Here is a 14,668-nt window from a genome sequence, read left to right as displayed (position 1 = left end):
GCTGACTGAATAAGCCTTCCTGAGTGAAATAAGCCTCATCCGTGACCAAAACATAGGCAGGAAAATTCAAGTCTTGAACACTTCCTTGGAGAAACCACTGCACAAAAGCCACACGTGCAGGATGATCCTGGGGGGAGCAGTAACTGAACCCTTTGGAGATGAAAGGGGTGTAAGGAATCATCGTGCCAAACACGCTGTACACTGCAACGAGACACTCCTAAGGCAGAGGCAACGGCACATGTGCTGGTAGAGGATTATTCTGGATGGCATTCAACTCACTTTCTTCCATGGCGGGAGTTCGCATTGAACATGATCTGCCCGCACTACTCCTGTTACCTCTAAATGACCCATAATCGCACAAATTTTGATGCACACGTGCAAACAAACGGTGGTCCGGTACATGTCTGTTTGGGAAGCGTTCTCCATATATTCGTTGAGCTGCTCGTCCATTGCCCTCTGCTAATCCATGCACTAGGTGCATGTCTGCCAGCTCACAGTTCGTATATCGATGCATGCTCTTCGGGCGGCGACTACTGCTTGAATGAGTAAACCAGAAATTTTCTCTCGCGCAAACTGATGAACAGCACTGTGTACCGACTTACAGTGATGTTCCCGGTTATGGGTTCCTATGCGATTCACATTCCATTAGATGTTAACTACCTCCCCTAAACATTTGTACCAATATTTTTGAGACACCCTGTATATTAGGATTCATTGGGCATATATTTTATGTCTGAGTGGTAAATATTTAGGCTCTAAGACTAAAATAAAACTTTAATGGTTAGAGCGTTTGACGAATACTGAAGATTATGCAGCGGTTTAACGCTGATGAAAGGAATCTAAATTTTGAAATATAGGAGCGAATATTTAAAAAACGTATGAAATCAGTGCCACCTTACAAATAAATTTACTGACTAAAGTTATAAAAATTAATTGTGCAAATATACTGGGGAAAAAAAAAAAAAAAAAAAATATATATATATATATATATCCGTGTGTGTGTGTGTGTGTGTGTGTGTGTGTATATACACACACAGACACGGAGATGGGTATATACATATATATAATGGATTCCGGTTATTTGGGCCACCGGTTAATCGGGGCAGCTGTTTATTTGAGGCAAATCTTAAAAAACAGAACCCAATCAAGAAAATAGCCAGGGTTTACCACTTAATTGGGACAGCATGCCGTTTAATTGGGGCAGGAGACCGCAGCACTGGAGATTACCCTACGATTGTCTGACGGTACCATGTGGTTCTGTCGAAATTCTGGAGGTCACAACCATAAAAACAATTAGCAGTCACCTGTTTATTGGGCTTTTCTGTTAGTGAAATCTATCATAAACGGACAGTAAACTCGATCTTACTGAATTTGCGATAATACCGACAGCTGGAATTCTGTGGGTTATTATGGTGAAATATGTTTACACTTCCATGAAATCATCAATCATATAAAAAAAAATTAATTTTCAATCTCTTCATTCCTATTTTTAAAGCTTTGTAACTCATTACTCCATTCTCACTTGCACATATCATGTTACTTGCAATGTGTGTGTGCCGTGTTCTTTGTTATTGATTGCTTATCTTTTTACTGTTTTAAATTTTAACCCCCAACTACAAATGTCAGTGAACAGAAATGTCAACTAGTTAGTATGTACATATTACAGTACGTATTAATTATTCCGATTATCACGTATATTCTTGCAGTTTTCACGTATCATTTAATTTTTTAATTGGTAAGGTAATGAAGGGTAAATTTGTGCTATATCTTTGCTTTTATAGCCTGTGGATAATATTCCTCCTATTTTTGCTAATTAGAATCGCTGTTTAATAGAATTAAAATTCAATTCACAAACGTGATCACAATGACCGGCGCTTACTACACATCGTATGGTGAATGGTACTTTACTATGGCGAGTTCGTCGTAACGTGATTTGATTGTACAGTGAATCAATTGTAAAGGGAGGGTACATTGTATTTTTAACTATTTACGTGAAACTTCAGATAACTGGGACAGCTGCTTAATCGGGCCAAAATGCACTAGTCCTGATGTGTCCCAAATAACTGGAATGGACTGTATATATATATATATCCATCCGTGTATATACAGTGAAACTTCTCCTAACGGACACCTCTCTTTAACGGACATTTTCAAATTCCCCAACTCTCCTCTATTGTTTTCAGCTTCTGTCTAGTGGACATTCTCTGTAACGGACGCGGACAGGCAATCTGCACTGTTTCGTTTAGATTAGCACTTAATTTGATCTCCCCATAACGGACAGCGGGCGAGCTCACGGCCCTTTTTCTAGGAACGTTTCTTCCACGTATTGTCTCAATCATGTGTTTATTTTCTATTTCCGATTCTCTGAATTTTATCAAGGTTTACGTCACGGTTCTAAACCCTTTTTCAAGAATTTTAACGCACGTGTAAAACTTCTGATGAATTCGGTGTGTGCATGGGGAGGGAATTTTGCCTTTCATCTTTTGAGTTTCAGTTTTCAGTTTTGTTCAGTGTCGTGTGAAGTGCACAATGTCTTCTCGTAAGCATTTAACTTTAAAAGATAAAGTCGAACTCATTAATGCGTATGATCGGCAAAAAAAATAATCTCGCTGCAAAATTCAAAATCGGGAAGACGCAGGTAAGCAACATCCTAAAGGGAAAAAATGAACTGCTCAAACAATTTTGGCAACACGTAAATGATCAGATTCAAAAATCATTCCCGAAAACTGTTGGACTTCAAATCGACAATGTTACGTATGAGTAGTTTTGTCGCGCACTTGCTAAAAAAATTCCCATTAATGGACCTATTATTAGGGAAAAGGCTTTGGAGGTTGCGAAATCTATGGGAGTAAATGAGTTCAAAGCTTCTGTGGGATGGCTAGACAAGTTCAAAACTCGGCATAAAATTTCTTGGAAAACCGTAAGTGGTGAAGGTGGATCTGCTGATACTGGGGTTGTAACAGAGTGGACTGTCAAATTGGAAGATTTATGTCGTGATTTTGAAGCTAAGGATATTTACAACTGTGACGAAACAGGGTTGTTTTTTAAAGCTCTTCCTGAAAAAACAATGAGTCTAAAAAACGAAAAGTGACAGGGCAGAAAAATTTCTAAGGAACGCTTGACTGTACTATTGTGTACAAATATGCTGGGAGACTTTGAACAACCTCTTGTTATAGGAACACCACAAAATTCTCGTTGTTTCAAGGGCATAAAGTTGAATCTTTTGAATGTTGACTGGAAGTCTAATAAAAAGGCGTGGATGACACGAGATATCATGAGCGAATAGATAAGTCACTTTAACGAAAACATGATTCGTCAAAATAGAAAAATTATTCTTTTCATGGATAATGCTGCATCTCACCCGCACATTGAATTGTCCAACATTCAAATCGTTTTTCTGCCACCAAACACATCTGCAGAGTGTCAGCCCTTGGATCAAGGGATAATAAAAAATTTTAAACTTCACTACAGAAAACGTTTTTTAAGACATCTCGTTGCAAGTATGAACGATGTAACATGTGCGAGTGCCCTTGCAAAGAAAATCAGCATCCTAGATGCAATTCAATGGATTTCCTCTTCAGTAAACGCAATTAGAAAAAAAACTGTCGTCAACTTTTTTGTAAAGTCTGGCTTCTCAAACGCAAAAATTGAAGTTGTGAACAGCAATGTGGAGCACCAAGAAGAACAAGAACTTCAACGTCTATTGATAATGTACGATACTTCAGCTACAAGTGACCCTGGCTACAAAGATAAAACTCTAACCTCACTACAGAAGATGGTGCTCTAGATATCAACAACATTATCATCGATATTTTTCAAGAAGTTCCTCGTGAGGATGAAGAAATAGAAGGAGGTCATTCTGTCGAAGAACATATTAACGATGAACCACCGATGAAAATAGAAGAAGCGCTCATACAAATCAATTGTTTAAAAATGTTTTTCGCCACTGAAGATATTGAAGGACTTTCGATGGTTTCTTCACTCCAAACAAATGTTGAAAACAAAATTATCAGCTGGAAGAAGGTGCAGAAGAAAATAAGTGATTACTGTATCTTTTTTTCTTAAGATAAAGTCATAATATGCATAGCACAATTGTAAATTTACAAAAATATTGTGCAAAATCTGTATATATTTTAATTTAATTTTACATTAAACGTTTAACGATTTTTCTTTCTTTCTTTCTTTTTTTTTTTTTTCTCCCTCAGACTTCTTGTTAGCGGACATTTCTCTCTAACGGACACATTCTCATTCCCCATGGCTCTCCGTTAAAGGGAAGTTTCACTGTATATACAATGACCTCTGGAAACCAGGCGAAAGGCAGCTGTAATCAGCCTTTCCGCAATAAGCAGGGCTCTACTGTAATCAACTTTCTCTTCCCAAGCATCTTGTGAGATGCATAATCATAGGAAGATGACTCTTCCTATGATTAAAGCTGACCCCTTTCAAAATCGGCTGCATGGTAGGCAATGCCATACCACTGCATCATCTGATGCCACAGAGACCACAACAAACACAACTTCAAAAACTGCTGTTAACCAGACCCCAGATGCCACTGTGTGCCCTGCAGAATTAAATTTAATAAAGTTATGTTTGTTATTTGGTTTTTAGGAGCATTAGCAACTAAGGCCATATTGCTCCGGGATATGCGGTGGTCATTCCCTGACCTTTCCGCATCCTCCGTATTTGGTGGTGACGGGCTCGAACCCCGGTCTAATCAAGAAGCGTGTGCTACGCACTGCTGCTCCTTCCCACCTGGCTACGGAGGCGCCATTCAATAAAGAAGAGGGTAAACGTGGCCACATGGAATGTAAAAAGTTTAAAAGAAGGCAAGATGGATATGGTCACGAATGAAATGGATAGGTATAAAATTGACATTTTAGGAGCAACCGAAGTCATTTGGACAAGACAAGGTCATTTCAAAACTGGAAATGGGTTTTTGGTTGTTTTTTCTGGAAGTGACCAAGTAAAATAACATGGTGTCGCTGTCATTGTGATTAAGGAATGTTCACGGTCTCTTCTTGGATACAACCCTATTAATAGTAGAATGATAACGGTTAGACTTCAGAGCCAGCCAGCCAGTAAATCTCACAGTTTTAGTGCAATGCACCGACATCAACATTGACACTGACGAAGATATGGACGTTTATTATGAAAATCTCCAGTCAGCTCTTGATCTGGTCCCAAAAAAGGATGTTTTAATACTCATGGGTGATTTTAATGCAAAAGTAGGCAAGACTTTCTTCTAGTCTGGAATGTAGTAGGCACTAGAAATGAGCGGGATGAAAGTTTAATTGAATTTTGTCATCTGAACCGTCTTGTCTTATGTGACTCCTGCTACACATGGAAATCTCCTGATCATAAAACAAGGAATCAGATTGATTATATCCTTATACAGCAAAGATGGTGTTCCAGTGTAATCACAGCAAAAACACTTCCCGGAGCAGATTGTGGCAGTGACCATCAGCTACTCCACATCATTCTCAAGCTGAAAGAGATCGTGAATAAGGTTTTCCCTAGATGACTGAATGTAGAAAATATTCCAAACTATTATATTTTTGAAACAGGCAATCATTTTCAAGCTTTATTAGAACTAGATGACGATATGCTGCCTGAGGAAATGTGGGAAAATACAAAAAGCATTATTAAGGATTCAGCAGATAGCACATTAGAGAAAAGTCAAAGATCAGGAAGCCTTTAAAAGTCACTTTTAAACTTATTGAACAGAGAAAAACTGCAAAAGCCCAGGGTGTACAAGGAAACAGAGTATCAGGAACTAAGTGTACAAGGAAACAAAGAGTATCAGGAACTAAGCTGTCATCAAGTACTGTTTAAGCCAGGATAAACAGGATTATATCAATCAAAAGTGTAAAGAAATCAAATACCACAACAAACGAAACAACACTAAAAAGATGTATGATGTAATTAAGTCCTTAAGACAAAAGTTCTGACCAAAACTGAATGTAATTAAGGACTCCAAAGGTGAAATTTTAACAGAGGAGAACACAATCAAAGGAAGGTGGAAAGAATACTGTGAGCAGTTCTTCCAAGCACCTGCTGGCACTAATGATCTGCCATCCCCTTTTAAAGAGCGTGATCATGAACCAGTTCTACTGAAGGAAGAAGTCGAAAAGGCCATCAGAGAACTAATGTGTAGCAAGTCACCTGGAATTTGATGAAATCCCAGCGGAATTGATTAAAGCTACAGGTGTGAAGGGTGCAGAGTTTTTTCATAAAATGATTGTAAAAATTTGGATAACAGGATGGTGGCCATCAGATTGGAAGAAATCAATTTTCATCCCCTTACCAAAAAAAAGGAGATCTGAAAATTTGTTCAAATTACAGGACTATTAGCCTAATTTCTCACGCTAGCAAGATTCTTCTTAAAATCATATTAAATAGAATCTCAATAAAACTTGAAGAAGAAATGCCAGAAGAGCAAGCAGGTTTCAGAAAGGTAGAGGAATGAGAGACCAGATCTTAAGTCTATGACTGATTATTGAAAAATGCAAAGAATTCAATGTTCCAGTCGTTTTATGTTTTAGAGATTATGCAAAAGCATATGATTGTTCAACATGAGAAACTGACTATTTATGTGTTTCCCAATCCACATAATTCAGCTGATTAAGCTACTGTACCAGGAACAGGAAAGAACTGTAATAATAAACATGGGAAACATGGACTTTTTCACAATAGGTAACAGGCGCCTCCGTAGCCAGGTGGGAAGGAGCAGCAGTGCGTAGCACACGCTTCTTGATTAGACCGGGGTTCGAGCCCGTCACCACCAAATACGGAGGATGCGGAAAGGTCATTCAGGGAATGACCACCGCATATCCCGGAGCAATATGGCCTTAGTTGCTAATGCTCCTAAAAACCAAATAACAACAACAACAACAATAGGTAACAGTGTCAGGCAGGGCTGTATTTTGTCAACTCACCTTTTTTAATCTTTATTATGAAGATGTCATGCGTGAAGCTTTGGAAGATTTAGAGACTGTCATGAAAATTGGAGGACTGAAGATAAACAACCTTCGTTATGTAGATGATACTGTGCTGATTTGTAATTCTAAGGATCATCTTAAAAAAACTCTGAGGAGAGTATGTGAAGCAAGTAAGAAAAAAGGATTGTTTCTGAATGTATGTAAAACTAAAATTATGGTGATTGGTGATAATCTCGGTTCCTGTAAAGTGAAGGTTAATGGGCAAGATATCGAAGAAGTTGATGAATTTGATTACTTAGGGTCAAGTATAAATAAAAATAGTGACTACTCAAACGATGTAAAGAGACGACAGGCAATTACTAAAACGTTGGTTGCTGATCTGATAAAATTATGGAGAGATCATGATCTGCCCCTAAAGATGAAACTGAGAATCATTGATTTGTTAATTTTTCCGGTTGCTACTTATGGATGTGAAGGATGGAATCTGAAAAGAGTTGACAGGAAGAAAAATTGAGGCATTTGAAATGTGGTGTTACAGGAGAATACTGTGTATTTTTTACTTGGATCGAAGAACCAATGAATGGGTATTAAATAAAATTGGCAGGCCTAAAATTCTTCTTCATAGCATCAACAAAAGAAAACACAAGTTTTTTGGTCATATAGTAAGAAGGGAAAACTTTCTGTTGAAGAATATAATGGAAGGAAAAACCGAGGGGAAGAGGTGCAGAGGAAGACCTGCAGCTAGGTAAAAGGATGGAATCAGTAAACTTCTGGGCATGACACTGCGATGCTGCTTGTATAGCACACGATTGATGCAGTTGGAAGAATTTGTTGGTGACCACAACAGCTCCTCAGGGAGCTATGTGACTGGAAAAAGAAGCTATCTGGATATTTTGCATTCTAGATCATAATGATATGTGATCCAGAACAGAACCCTTTTGTTTTAAGTTTTCTATGGAACCTGTTTGCAAATGTAAATCTAATGCAATACATTAACATCTTTTAGAACAATAAATAGTTAATAATAAATAAAAGCAATTTACATATTTACAATTTAAATAAACAATCAAAGCTAGATTAATAGAACATTTTCCTAAGGTGGTGTTGGTTTGTTTTTGTCCCAAAGCAAAAATGGTCATGAGTCATACCATATACTGTGTTTGCCGGTTGTGTATATTATGCATAATTTATCAATGATTTAGTATTTACCTGAGTTCATTTACTATAGAAGTTTTCTTGATTGCTGGAGTGCTTAGATGCATGCAGGTTACAAGAGAAACAAAGAAAGCTACCTGAAATTTGAAGATATACATTATAAAAGTAATAAACAATTTTTTTATGATAAAACAAATCTTTTTTTGAATCTAATGCAATAATTTATTAGTAACTCATTTATTAGTCTTATATGAACATAAATATTACTGGAATTTTACATTCTAGGTCAAGTGATATGTGATCCAAAACAGAACCCTTTTGTTTTAAGCCTTCTATGGAACCTGTTTGCCAATCTAAATTTAATGAAAAACGCTGTCTTTTAGAACAATGAATAGTTAATAATAAATAAAAGCAACAATACATATTTATAATTTACAAAAACAATCAAAGGTAAATTAATAGAACATTTTCAGCCAACCAGGCTAGCCGGGTGGGTAAAGTGCCTGCCTGGCAACCGAAATGTCCTGGGTTCGAATCCCGCCTCGGGCTTGAATCAGAGTAGAAAATGCAAAAACTTTGGGAGGTGCATTATAGCCACAGAAGCTGATGCACCAACAACTAACAAAAAAAAAAAAAAAAAACCCAAACATTTTCAGACCCCCAAAGTTCCTGAAACACACTTTGGGAACTTTGGAGTTGCTCTAGACTAGTTTCTTCTTTCTTCTCCTCCTTTATTATTATCATTAACCATATGGTGCAGCAAGGAAGCCTGAGGCTTATACTGCACCAGCCAAAAAAAAAAAAATTTTTTTTTAACCCTGGGGGAGGGAGGGAGAGAGAGAGAGAACAAGGGTCAGAAGTAAAAGGGAATCACCAAGAAAAAAGAAGAATGATGATATCCAACTCAGGACCCTGGGTGTGCCAAGCCCATACTCACCAGATGTGAGCTCTTGGGCCTTCTCTTAGCTTAGTTCTTTAGCCAATTCTTCCAAGTCTTCAGTGGAAAGCAGCTACCCAACAGCTCTGTTACATCTTCAGCTGTAATCTCGTCCAATCCTGCTTCTTACACCAGCCTGCTAACGTCTTCAAACAATGTTCTCCACTGACTAATTCCGTTAAGTTGTGCATTAATTGTGGGAGAAGTTTGTACCACACTCTGTTTACTGACACCTCATCCCAAACTGCGTTGATGTTATTAATTCCCTTCATAATGTTGGAGTGCCAATAATCCTTGATAGTTTGTCTGACCTGTCCAAAACTCTCACCATTTCCATGAAGGTTTGGCAGAGGTAATAGTCTTTAAAGATTGCTATTACCCCTTGGTCAATTGGTTGCAAAACTGAAGTGGTGTTTGGTGGCATGTAAACAACATTGACATCCAGAGATGTTTCGACTTCAGAAAGGTTTGCAGGACGGACAGAGACATTGTCCAAAAGAAGAGTCTTGGCTGGTAACTCATTCTCTTGACAAAAACTGGGCACAGTAGGGCAAAAATAGCTTGTGTGCCAAGCCTTCCTGTTCCATTTCCAGTAGACTGGCAACGTGGCTCTGTTTAGGCCCTTGAGAGCACATGGTGTCTGTGAATGGTATACCAACATTGATTTTAATTTTGAAGTGCCAGAGATATTTGCACCCAGCAGAAGCGGTAGCCTGTCTTTTGCAGCCTTTAAACCTGGTGCAGACTGCTCTTCATGCTCAACGAAGGTTCATGATGACAATTTCTTCCAATAAAGCCCAGTCTCATCAACATTAAAATAAGATCAGGAGGATAATTACCCTTCTCTACAATGGCTTGAAACTCTGCAGGAAATGCTGCAGCTGCCTTGGCATCTACACTTGCTGCATCGCCACTTAACTTCAAACAGTGGCACTTACATCAAGGTTTAAATTGCATAAATCATCCTTTGCTACCTAAAAATGTCTCATCACCAGTCTCTTTTTTTTCTTAGAATCTTCAAAAATTGACTTTGCCTTATCAGTAATAACAGCTTGAGTCAACGGAACGTTTTTTCATTTAAGTCATCCACCCACAATAACCATTTCTCAGTTTTTTTTTGTTTACTTCTGCTATAATTAACTTGCATCACACACTGTCATAGCATGTTGCATTGACGATTTTATTTCATCTGCATTTTTCATTATGGTATTCACAGTCGATGGAGGCAATTTTATACTTCTGCACATTAGAATGTGTCTGACCATCTTTCATTCTATGAATTACCTCCATCTTTTTTTCAAATGTGATAGATGTCACTTTTTAGCAACATTTTCACATTCACTTGGCTTTACTGCACTTCTCTTACATGAGGCTAAGAATGGCCAGGAGAGAAACTGGTGAAGAGACCATCACCAAGTTGTTATCTGAGGTGCCTAGAAGACCATTCAACTCAACCATATATTTTTAAGGGGTGTTCACAAGGAAAACATCAAGAGTGTGGTGAGGAGTGTCTGGTATTTTGATAAGTAAATGAACAAGCTGTGCAAAATCATTAGTAATTGCAAAGCCTCAGCATTGAATGTTTAAATCACTAATGAAAATTACCCTCACTATTAGGAAAGCTGGACTGGAGAAAGTCAAGTTTCAAAAAAAGGAAGGGAAGTCAAAGAGTTCCAAGTGATTAGTGGAGTTTGGAAAACGATAGAGTCAGCAGATGAATTTGACAGAATGGGACAGAAAAGATTGAAAAGAGGAGATTCCAAATTACTAAGTCTCTGACAGGGAATATCAGCAGACATATGCACAAGTACCACCTTTGAAGTGAAAGGAATTGTACAGGAAATAATTAGACATGAGATGAGCAGCAGTTGAGGACCAATAATTGGGATTCTATCAGAAAAAGTAGTGGGGCTTGGCAGACTGCAGGTGGAAATGGACATCATTGTATTGGAACTGGTAAGTAAATGAACACATATATTTGTGAAATGAATGACGAATTTTTTTGAGAGGTTTAAATCTTTTTGCAGTTAAGTTTTTCTATTCGTCTGTCTATTCATGATGTATTCAGTATTTTATTTTTTTATTGTTCTATGCAGATATTTTGTTTTCTATTTATTGTTCCCAGTCAGCTTTCCCAGCAACCCTGCAACCTATTTACAATGCTGTACCACTGAACAATGTTGATGTACAGTTATCTCAAATTCCTTTGTAGAGGGTCAGCTCCTATTTTATTAATTTAATAAATTTTTAATTAAAACTCAAATTTACACTGTAGAATAGTACACCAACAAGCAAACTGAGTGCTCCGCTCCTCTTATCTCCAGCCACCTCATCACTGATTGGTGTAGGGGGGATAGGTCTAATCTCTGATTGATTGATTGTGCTGTTTCTTTACATCATATCCAGTATTTATAGTTGTGCATTTTTGAAATTTTTTATAGTTTTTGAATATTTTTGGCCATTTGGTTTCAAAACTGTCGTTATTGTGAATTGTTGCAAAACAAATTTTCATAAACCAAGGGCTACCTGTATATTAAATCTCTTTTTTTTTAAAAGAGATCGATATGTACTCATACGTAACGTATGTAGTATACATAAGATTGTTATAGTCATAACTATTACCCATCACTGTTAATGGGATCATTTCCTAAGGCAAAATAAAGCTCAGTTTTATTGTCAACTCCTATGGACCACTTTCATAAGTTATGTGGACCACAGATTGAGAGACTGTCCTAGACAGTTCTGAACTGTGGATATTTCTTAATTCATATTAAAATATTGTCAAGGCCATGGGTTATATCAAAGGGCTGGGTATATTCTTGCTGTATGCATGCCACATCTAAAGATTTAATTACTTCACATAATATGCCCCCCCTATACTTTTTCGTTACTCCCTTACTCCTGGATGTGAACACTGTTAGTACAAAAGTTTTGAAATTTTGTGGTCCAGCTATTCAAAAGGAGGATCTTGTTGCAGTTGGGGGAGCATGAGCCGGATACTGGATGCCAGATAAAAAGGACTTTGAAAGGGCATGACTTTCAAAAAGGGTTTGAAAGGGTAGACATGCTACATTAGAATGGAATATTATGGTAGACAGGGTGGACATAGGATGAGTGGTACTTTTCTGATTATAGGTGGGAGTCTATCCTGTGAACACTATGGCTTGTAAAGAACCTCATGATACATCCTCTAGATGCCTCTTTCACTAAGAGCTGATTCATAGCAGTTGTTCAGGAGACCATCGACGCTTTTTGGGCAGGCTTGTATTGGAGAAATTGGGGCTCCAGTGGAAGGTTAGACCACCATGATAAGCCTGTTGGATTGCATTGTGGTTGCTTCCTTGATGGATGATCTGTGATGCTATAGTGTTATTGTGGTTCCAGGGACTGTATGTGGAGACTGATTGAGGTATTTCTCTTTACTGTTAACTGCTGTACTGTTGGGGCTGTTCAGATTTTTTGAACAAAAGTTCACTTCGTTGTGACCACAATTCCTGGTTCAGATGTCTATTTCCTGGATTGGGCTTCTGCTCATTTTGAATCTTCATGGTGAACCTACAAGTGTCAATTGGATCCTTGGAGATCATCACAACCTTATGTTGGAACTTTATAGTGTCAGATACATTAATGATATTGCATTGTGATATGGGCATTACATTGAGAATGGATTGACCTGCTACAAGGGAATCTGAGATAACTGTACATCAACATTGTTCAGTGATACAGCATTGTAAATAGGTTGCAGGGTTGCTGGGAAAGCTGACTGGGAACAATAAATAGAAAAAATAAAACAATATCTGCATAGAACAATAAACAAAAAAAATAAAATATTGAATACATCATGAATAGACAAACGAATAGAAAAACTTAACTGCAAAAAGATTTAAACCTCTCAAAAAATTCGTCATTAATTTCACAAATGTGTTCATTTACTTACCAGTTCCAATACAATGATGTCCATTTCCACCTGCAGTCTGCCAAGCCCCACTACTTTTTCTGATAGAATCCCAATTATTGGTCCTCAACTGCTGCTCATCTCATGTCTAATTATTTCCTGTACAATTCCTTTCACTTCAAAGGTGGTACTTGTGCATATGTCTGCTGATATTCCCTGTCAGAGACTTAGTAATTTGGAATCTCCTCTTTTCAATCTTTTCTGTCCCATTCTGTCAAATTCATCTGCTGACTCTATCGTTTTCCAAACTCCACTAATCACTTGGAACTCTTTGACTTCCCTTCCTTTTTTTGAAACTTGACTTTCTCCAGTCCAGCTTTCCTAATAGTGAGGGTAATTTTCATTAGTGATTTAAACATTCAATGCTGAGGCTTTGCAATTACTAATGATTTTGCACAGCTTGTTCATTTACTTATCAAAATACCAGACACTCCTCACCACACTCTTGATGTTTTCCTTGTGAACACCCCTTAAAAATATATGGTTGAGTTGAATGGTCTTCTAGGCACCTCAGATAACAATTTGGTGATGGTCTCTTCACCAGTTTCTCTCCTGGCCATTCTTAGCCTCATGTTTTTTTGGCATTACAAGAATGCAAAATGGGATAATTTGTGAGATTTATATTCTTCTTTTCCTTGGTTTGATTACTGTTTTGAATCTTCTTTTGTCAATATTTGCTCAGATCATGTCAGTGAAATTATTCTTGTAGGGATGAAATCCTTCATTCCACACTCCACCTTAAAGCTCTTTAAACACTTAATGTTCACCTTAAACATTCTTAGCACACTTATTGGAAAAGTGTGCTAAGAATGTGCCAATAAGTGTGCTAAGAATGTGCATTCTAATCAATATAAGAATGATTCCATGTCACAATTGGACTGCATTCATATCCCCAGGTTCATTTTCTGTCAACAGTAAAGCTTGCAACAATTGTAAAGCAGTTATTAATCACCCCAAACTAGATTTTGAACATGCTAAGAGTAGTAGTAGGTGCCTCCGTAGCCAGGTGGGAAGGAGCAGCAGTGCGTAGCACACGTTTCTTGATTAGACCGGGGTTCAAGCCCATCACCACCACATATGGAGGATGCGGGAAGGTCAGGAATGACCACCGCATATCCCGGAGCAATATGGCCTTAGTTGCTAATGCTCCTAAAAACCAAAATAACAACAACAGCTAAGAGTAGAAAACTTGCTTCTTGTCCAAACAGTAGCCAAGCATTCTGGTCTCTTGCTAAAGCTATTTGCTGCAACGTTTGCCCATCTATACTCCCACCTCTATTAAAATCTCATGGTTTTATTGCTTTTCTTCTAATTCTTGTATTGATCTTAGTAAACCAATTATTACATTTCTCAGTACACCCCACTCAATGTCTCTTGTGGTCTTCTGTCAAAAGGATATCAAAAGAATTCTGAATAATCTTGATGCCAAGAAAGTGCTCCAGGTCCTAATGGTATTTCTCCACTTGTTCTCAAAACCTGTGCTCTTGAGCTTAGTCCTGTTTGGTGTTGCCTCTTTACACTTTCTTATTCCAATGGTGCTTGTCCTTCTTGGAAATTTGCTCATATCTATCCAGTTCTTAAAAAGGATGACAAATCCCTCCCATACAATTATCGTACCATTGCACTTACCTCCGCTCTACCTAGAGTAATAGAAAAATTCATTAACAGCCAATGCCTAAACTA

At 37.8% G+C, this 14,668-nt stretch overlaps 1 protein-coding gene across 1 annotated transcript in view; it reads right to left on the bottom strand.

The window, feature by feature from the left end:
• LOC150079130 (adhesion G protein-coupled receptor D1-like) overlaps positions 1 to 14,668 on the bottom strand; it is a 255,790-nt gene that overhangs the window by 30,087 nt on the left and 211,035 nt on the right. Inside the window, exon 22 of the mRNA XM_090382962.1 lies at positions 8,148 to 8,230. Within this exon, the coding sequence (XP_090239088.1) occupies positions 8,148 to 8,230 (83 nt within the window). The remainder of the gene's footprint in view (positions 1 to 8,147; positions 8,231 to 14,668) is intronic.

This window comes from Mastigoproctus giganteus, chromosome 10 (genome assembly GCF_048544385.1).
Source record: "Mastigoproctus giganteus isolate SK-2022 chromosome 10, ASM4854438v1, whole genome shotgun sequence".
In the NCBI taxonomy this organism is placed as follows: domain Eukaryota; kingdom Metazoa; phylum Arthropoda; class Arachnida; order Uropygi; family Thelyphonidae; genus Mastigoproctus; species Mastigoproctus giganteus.
This window is presented reverse-complemented; position numbering and strand designations above follow the sequence as displayed.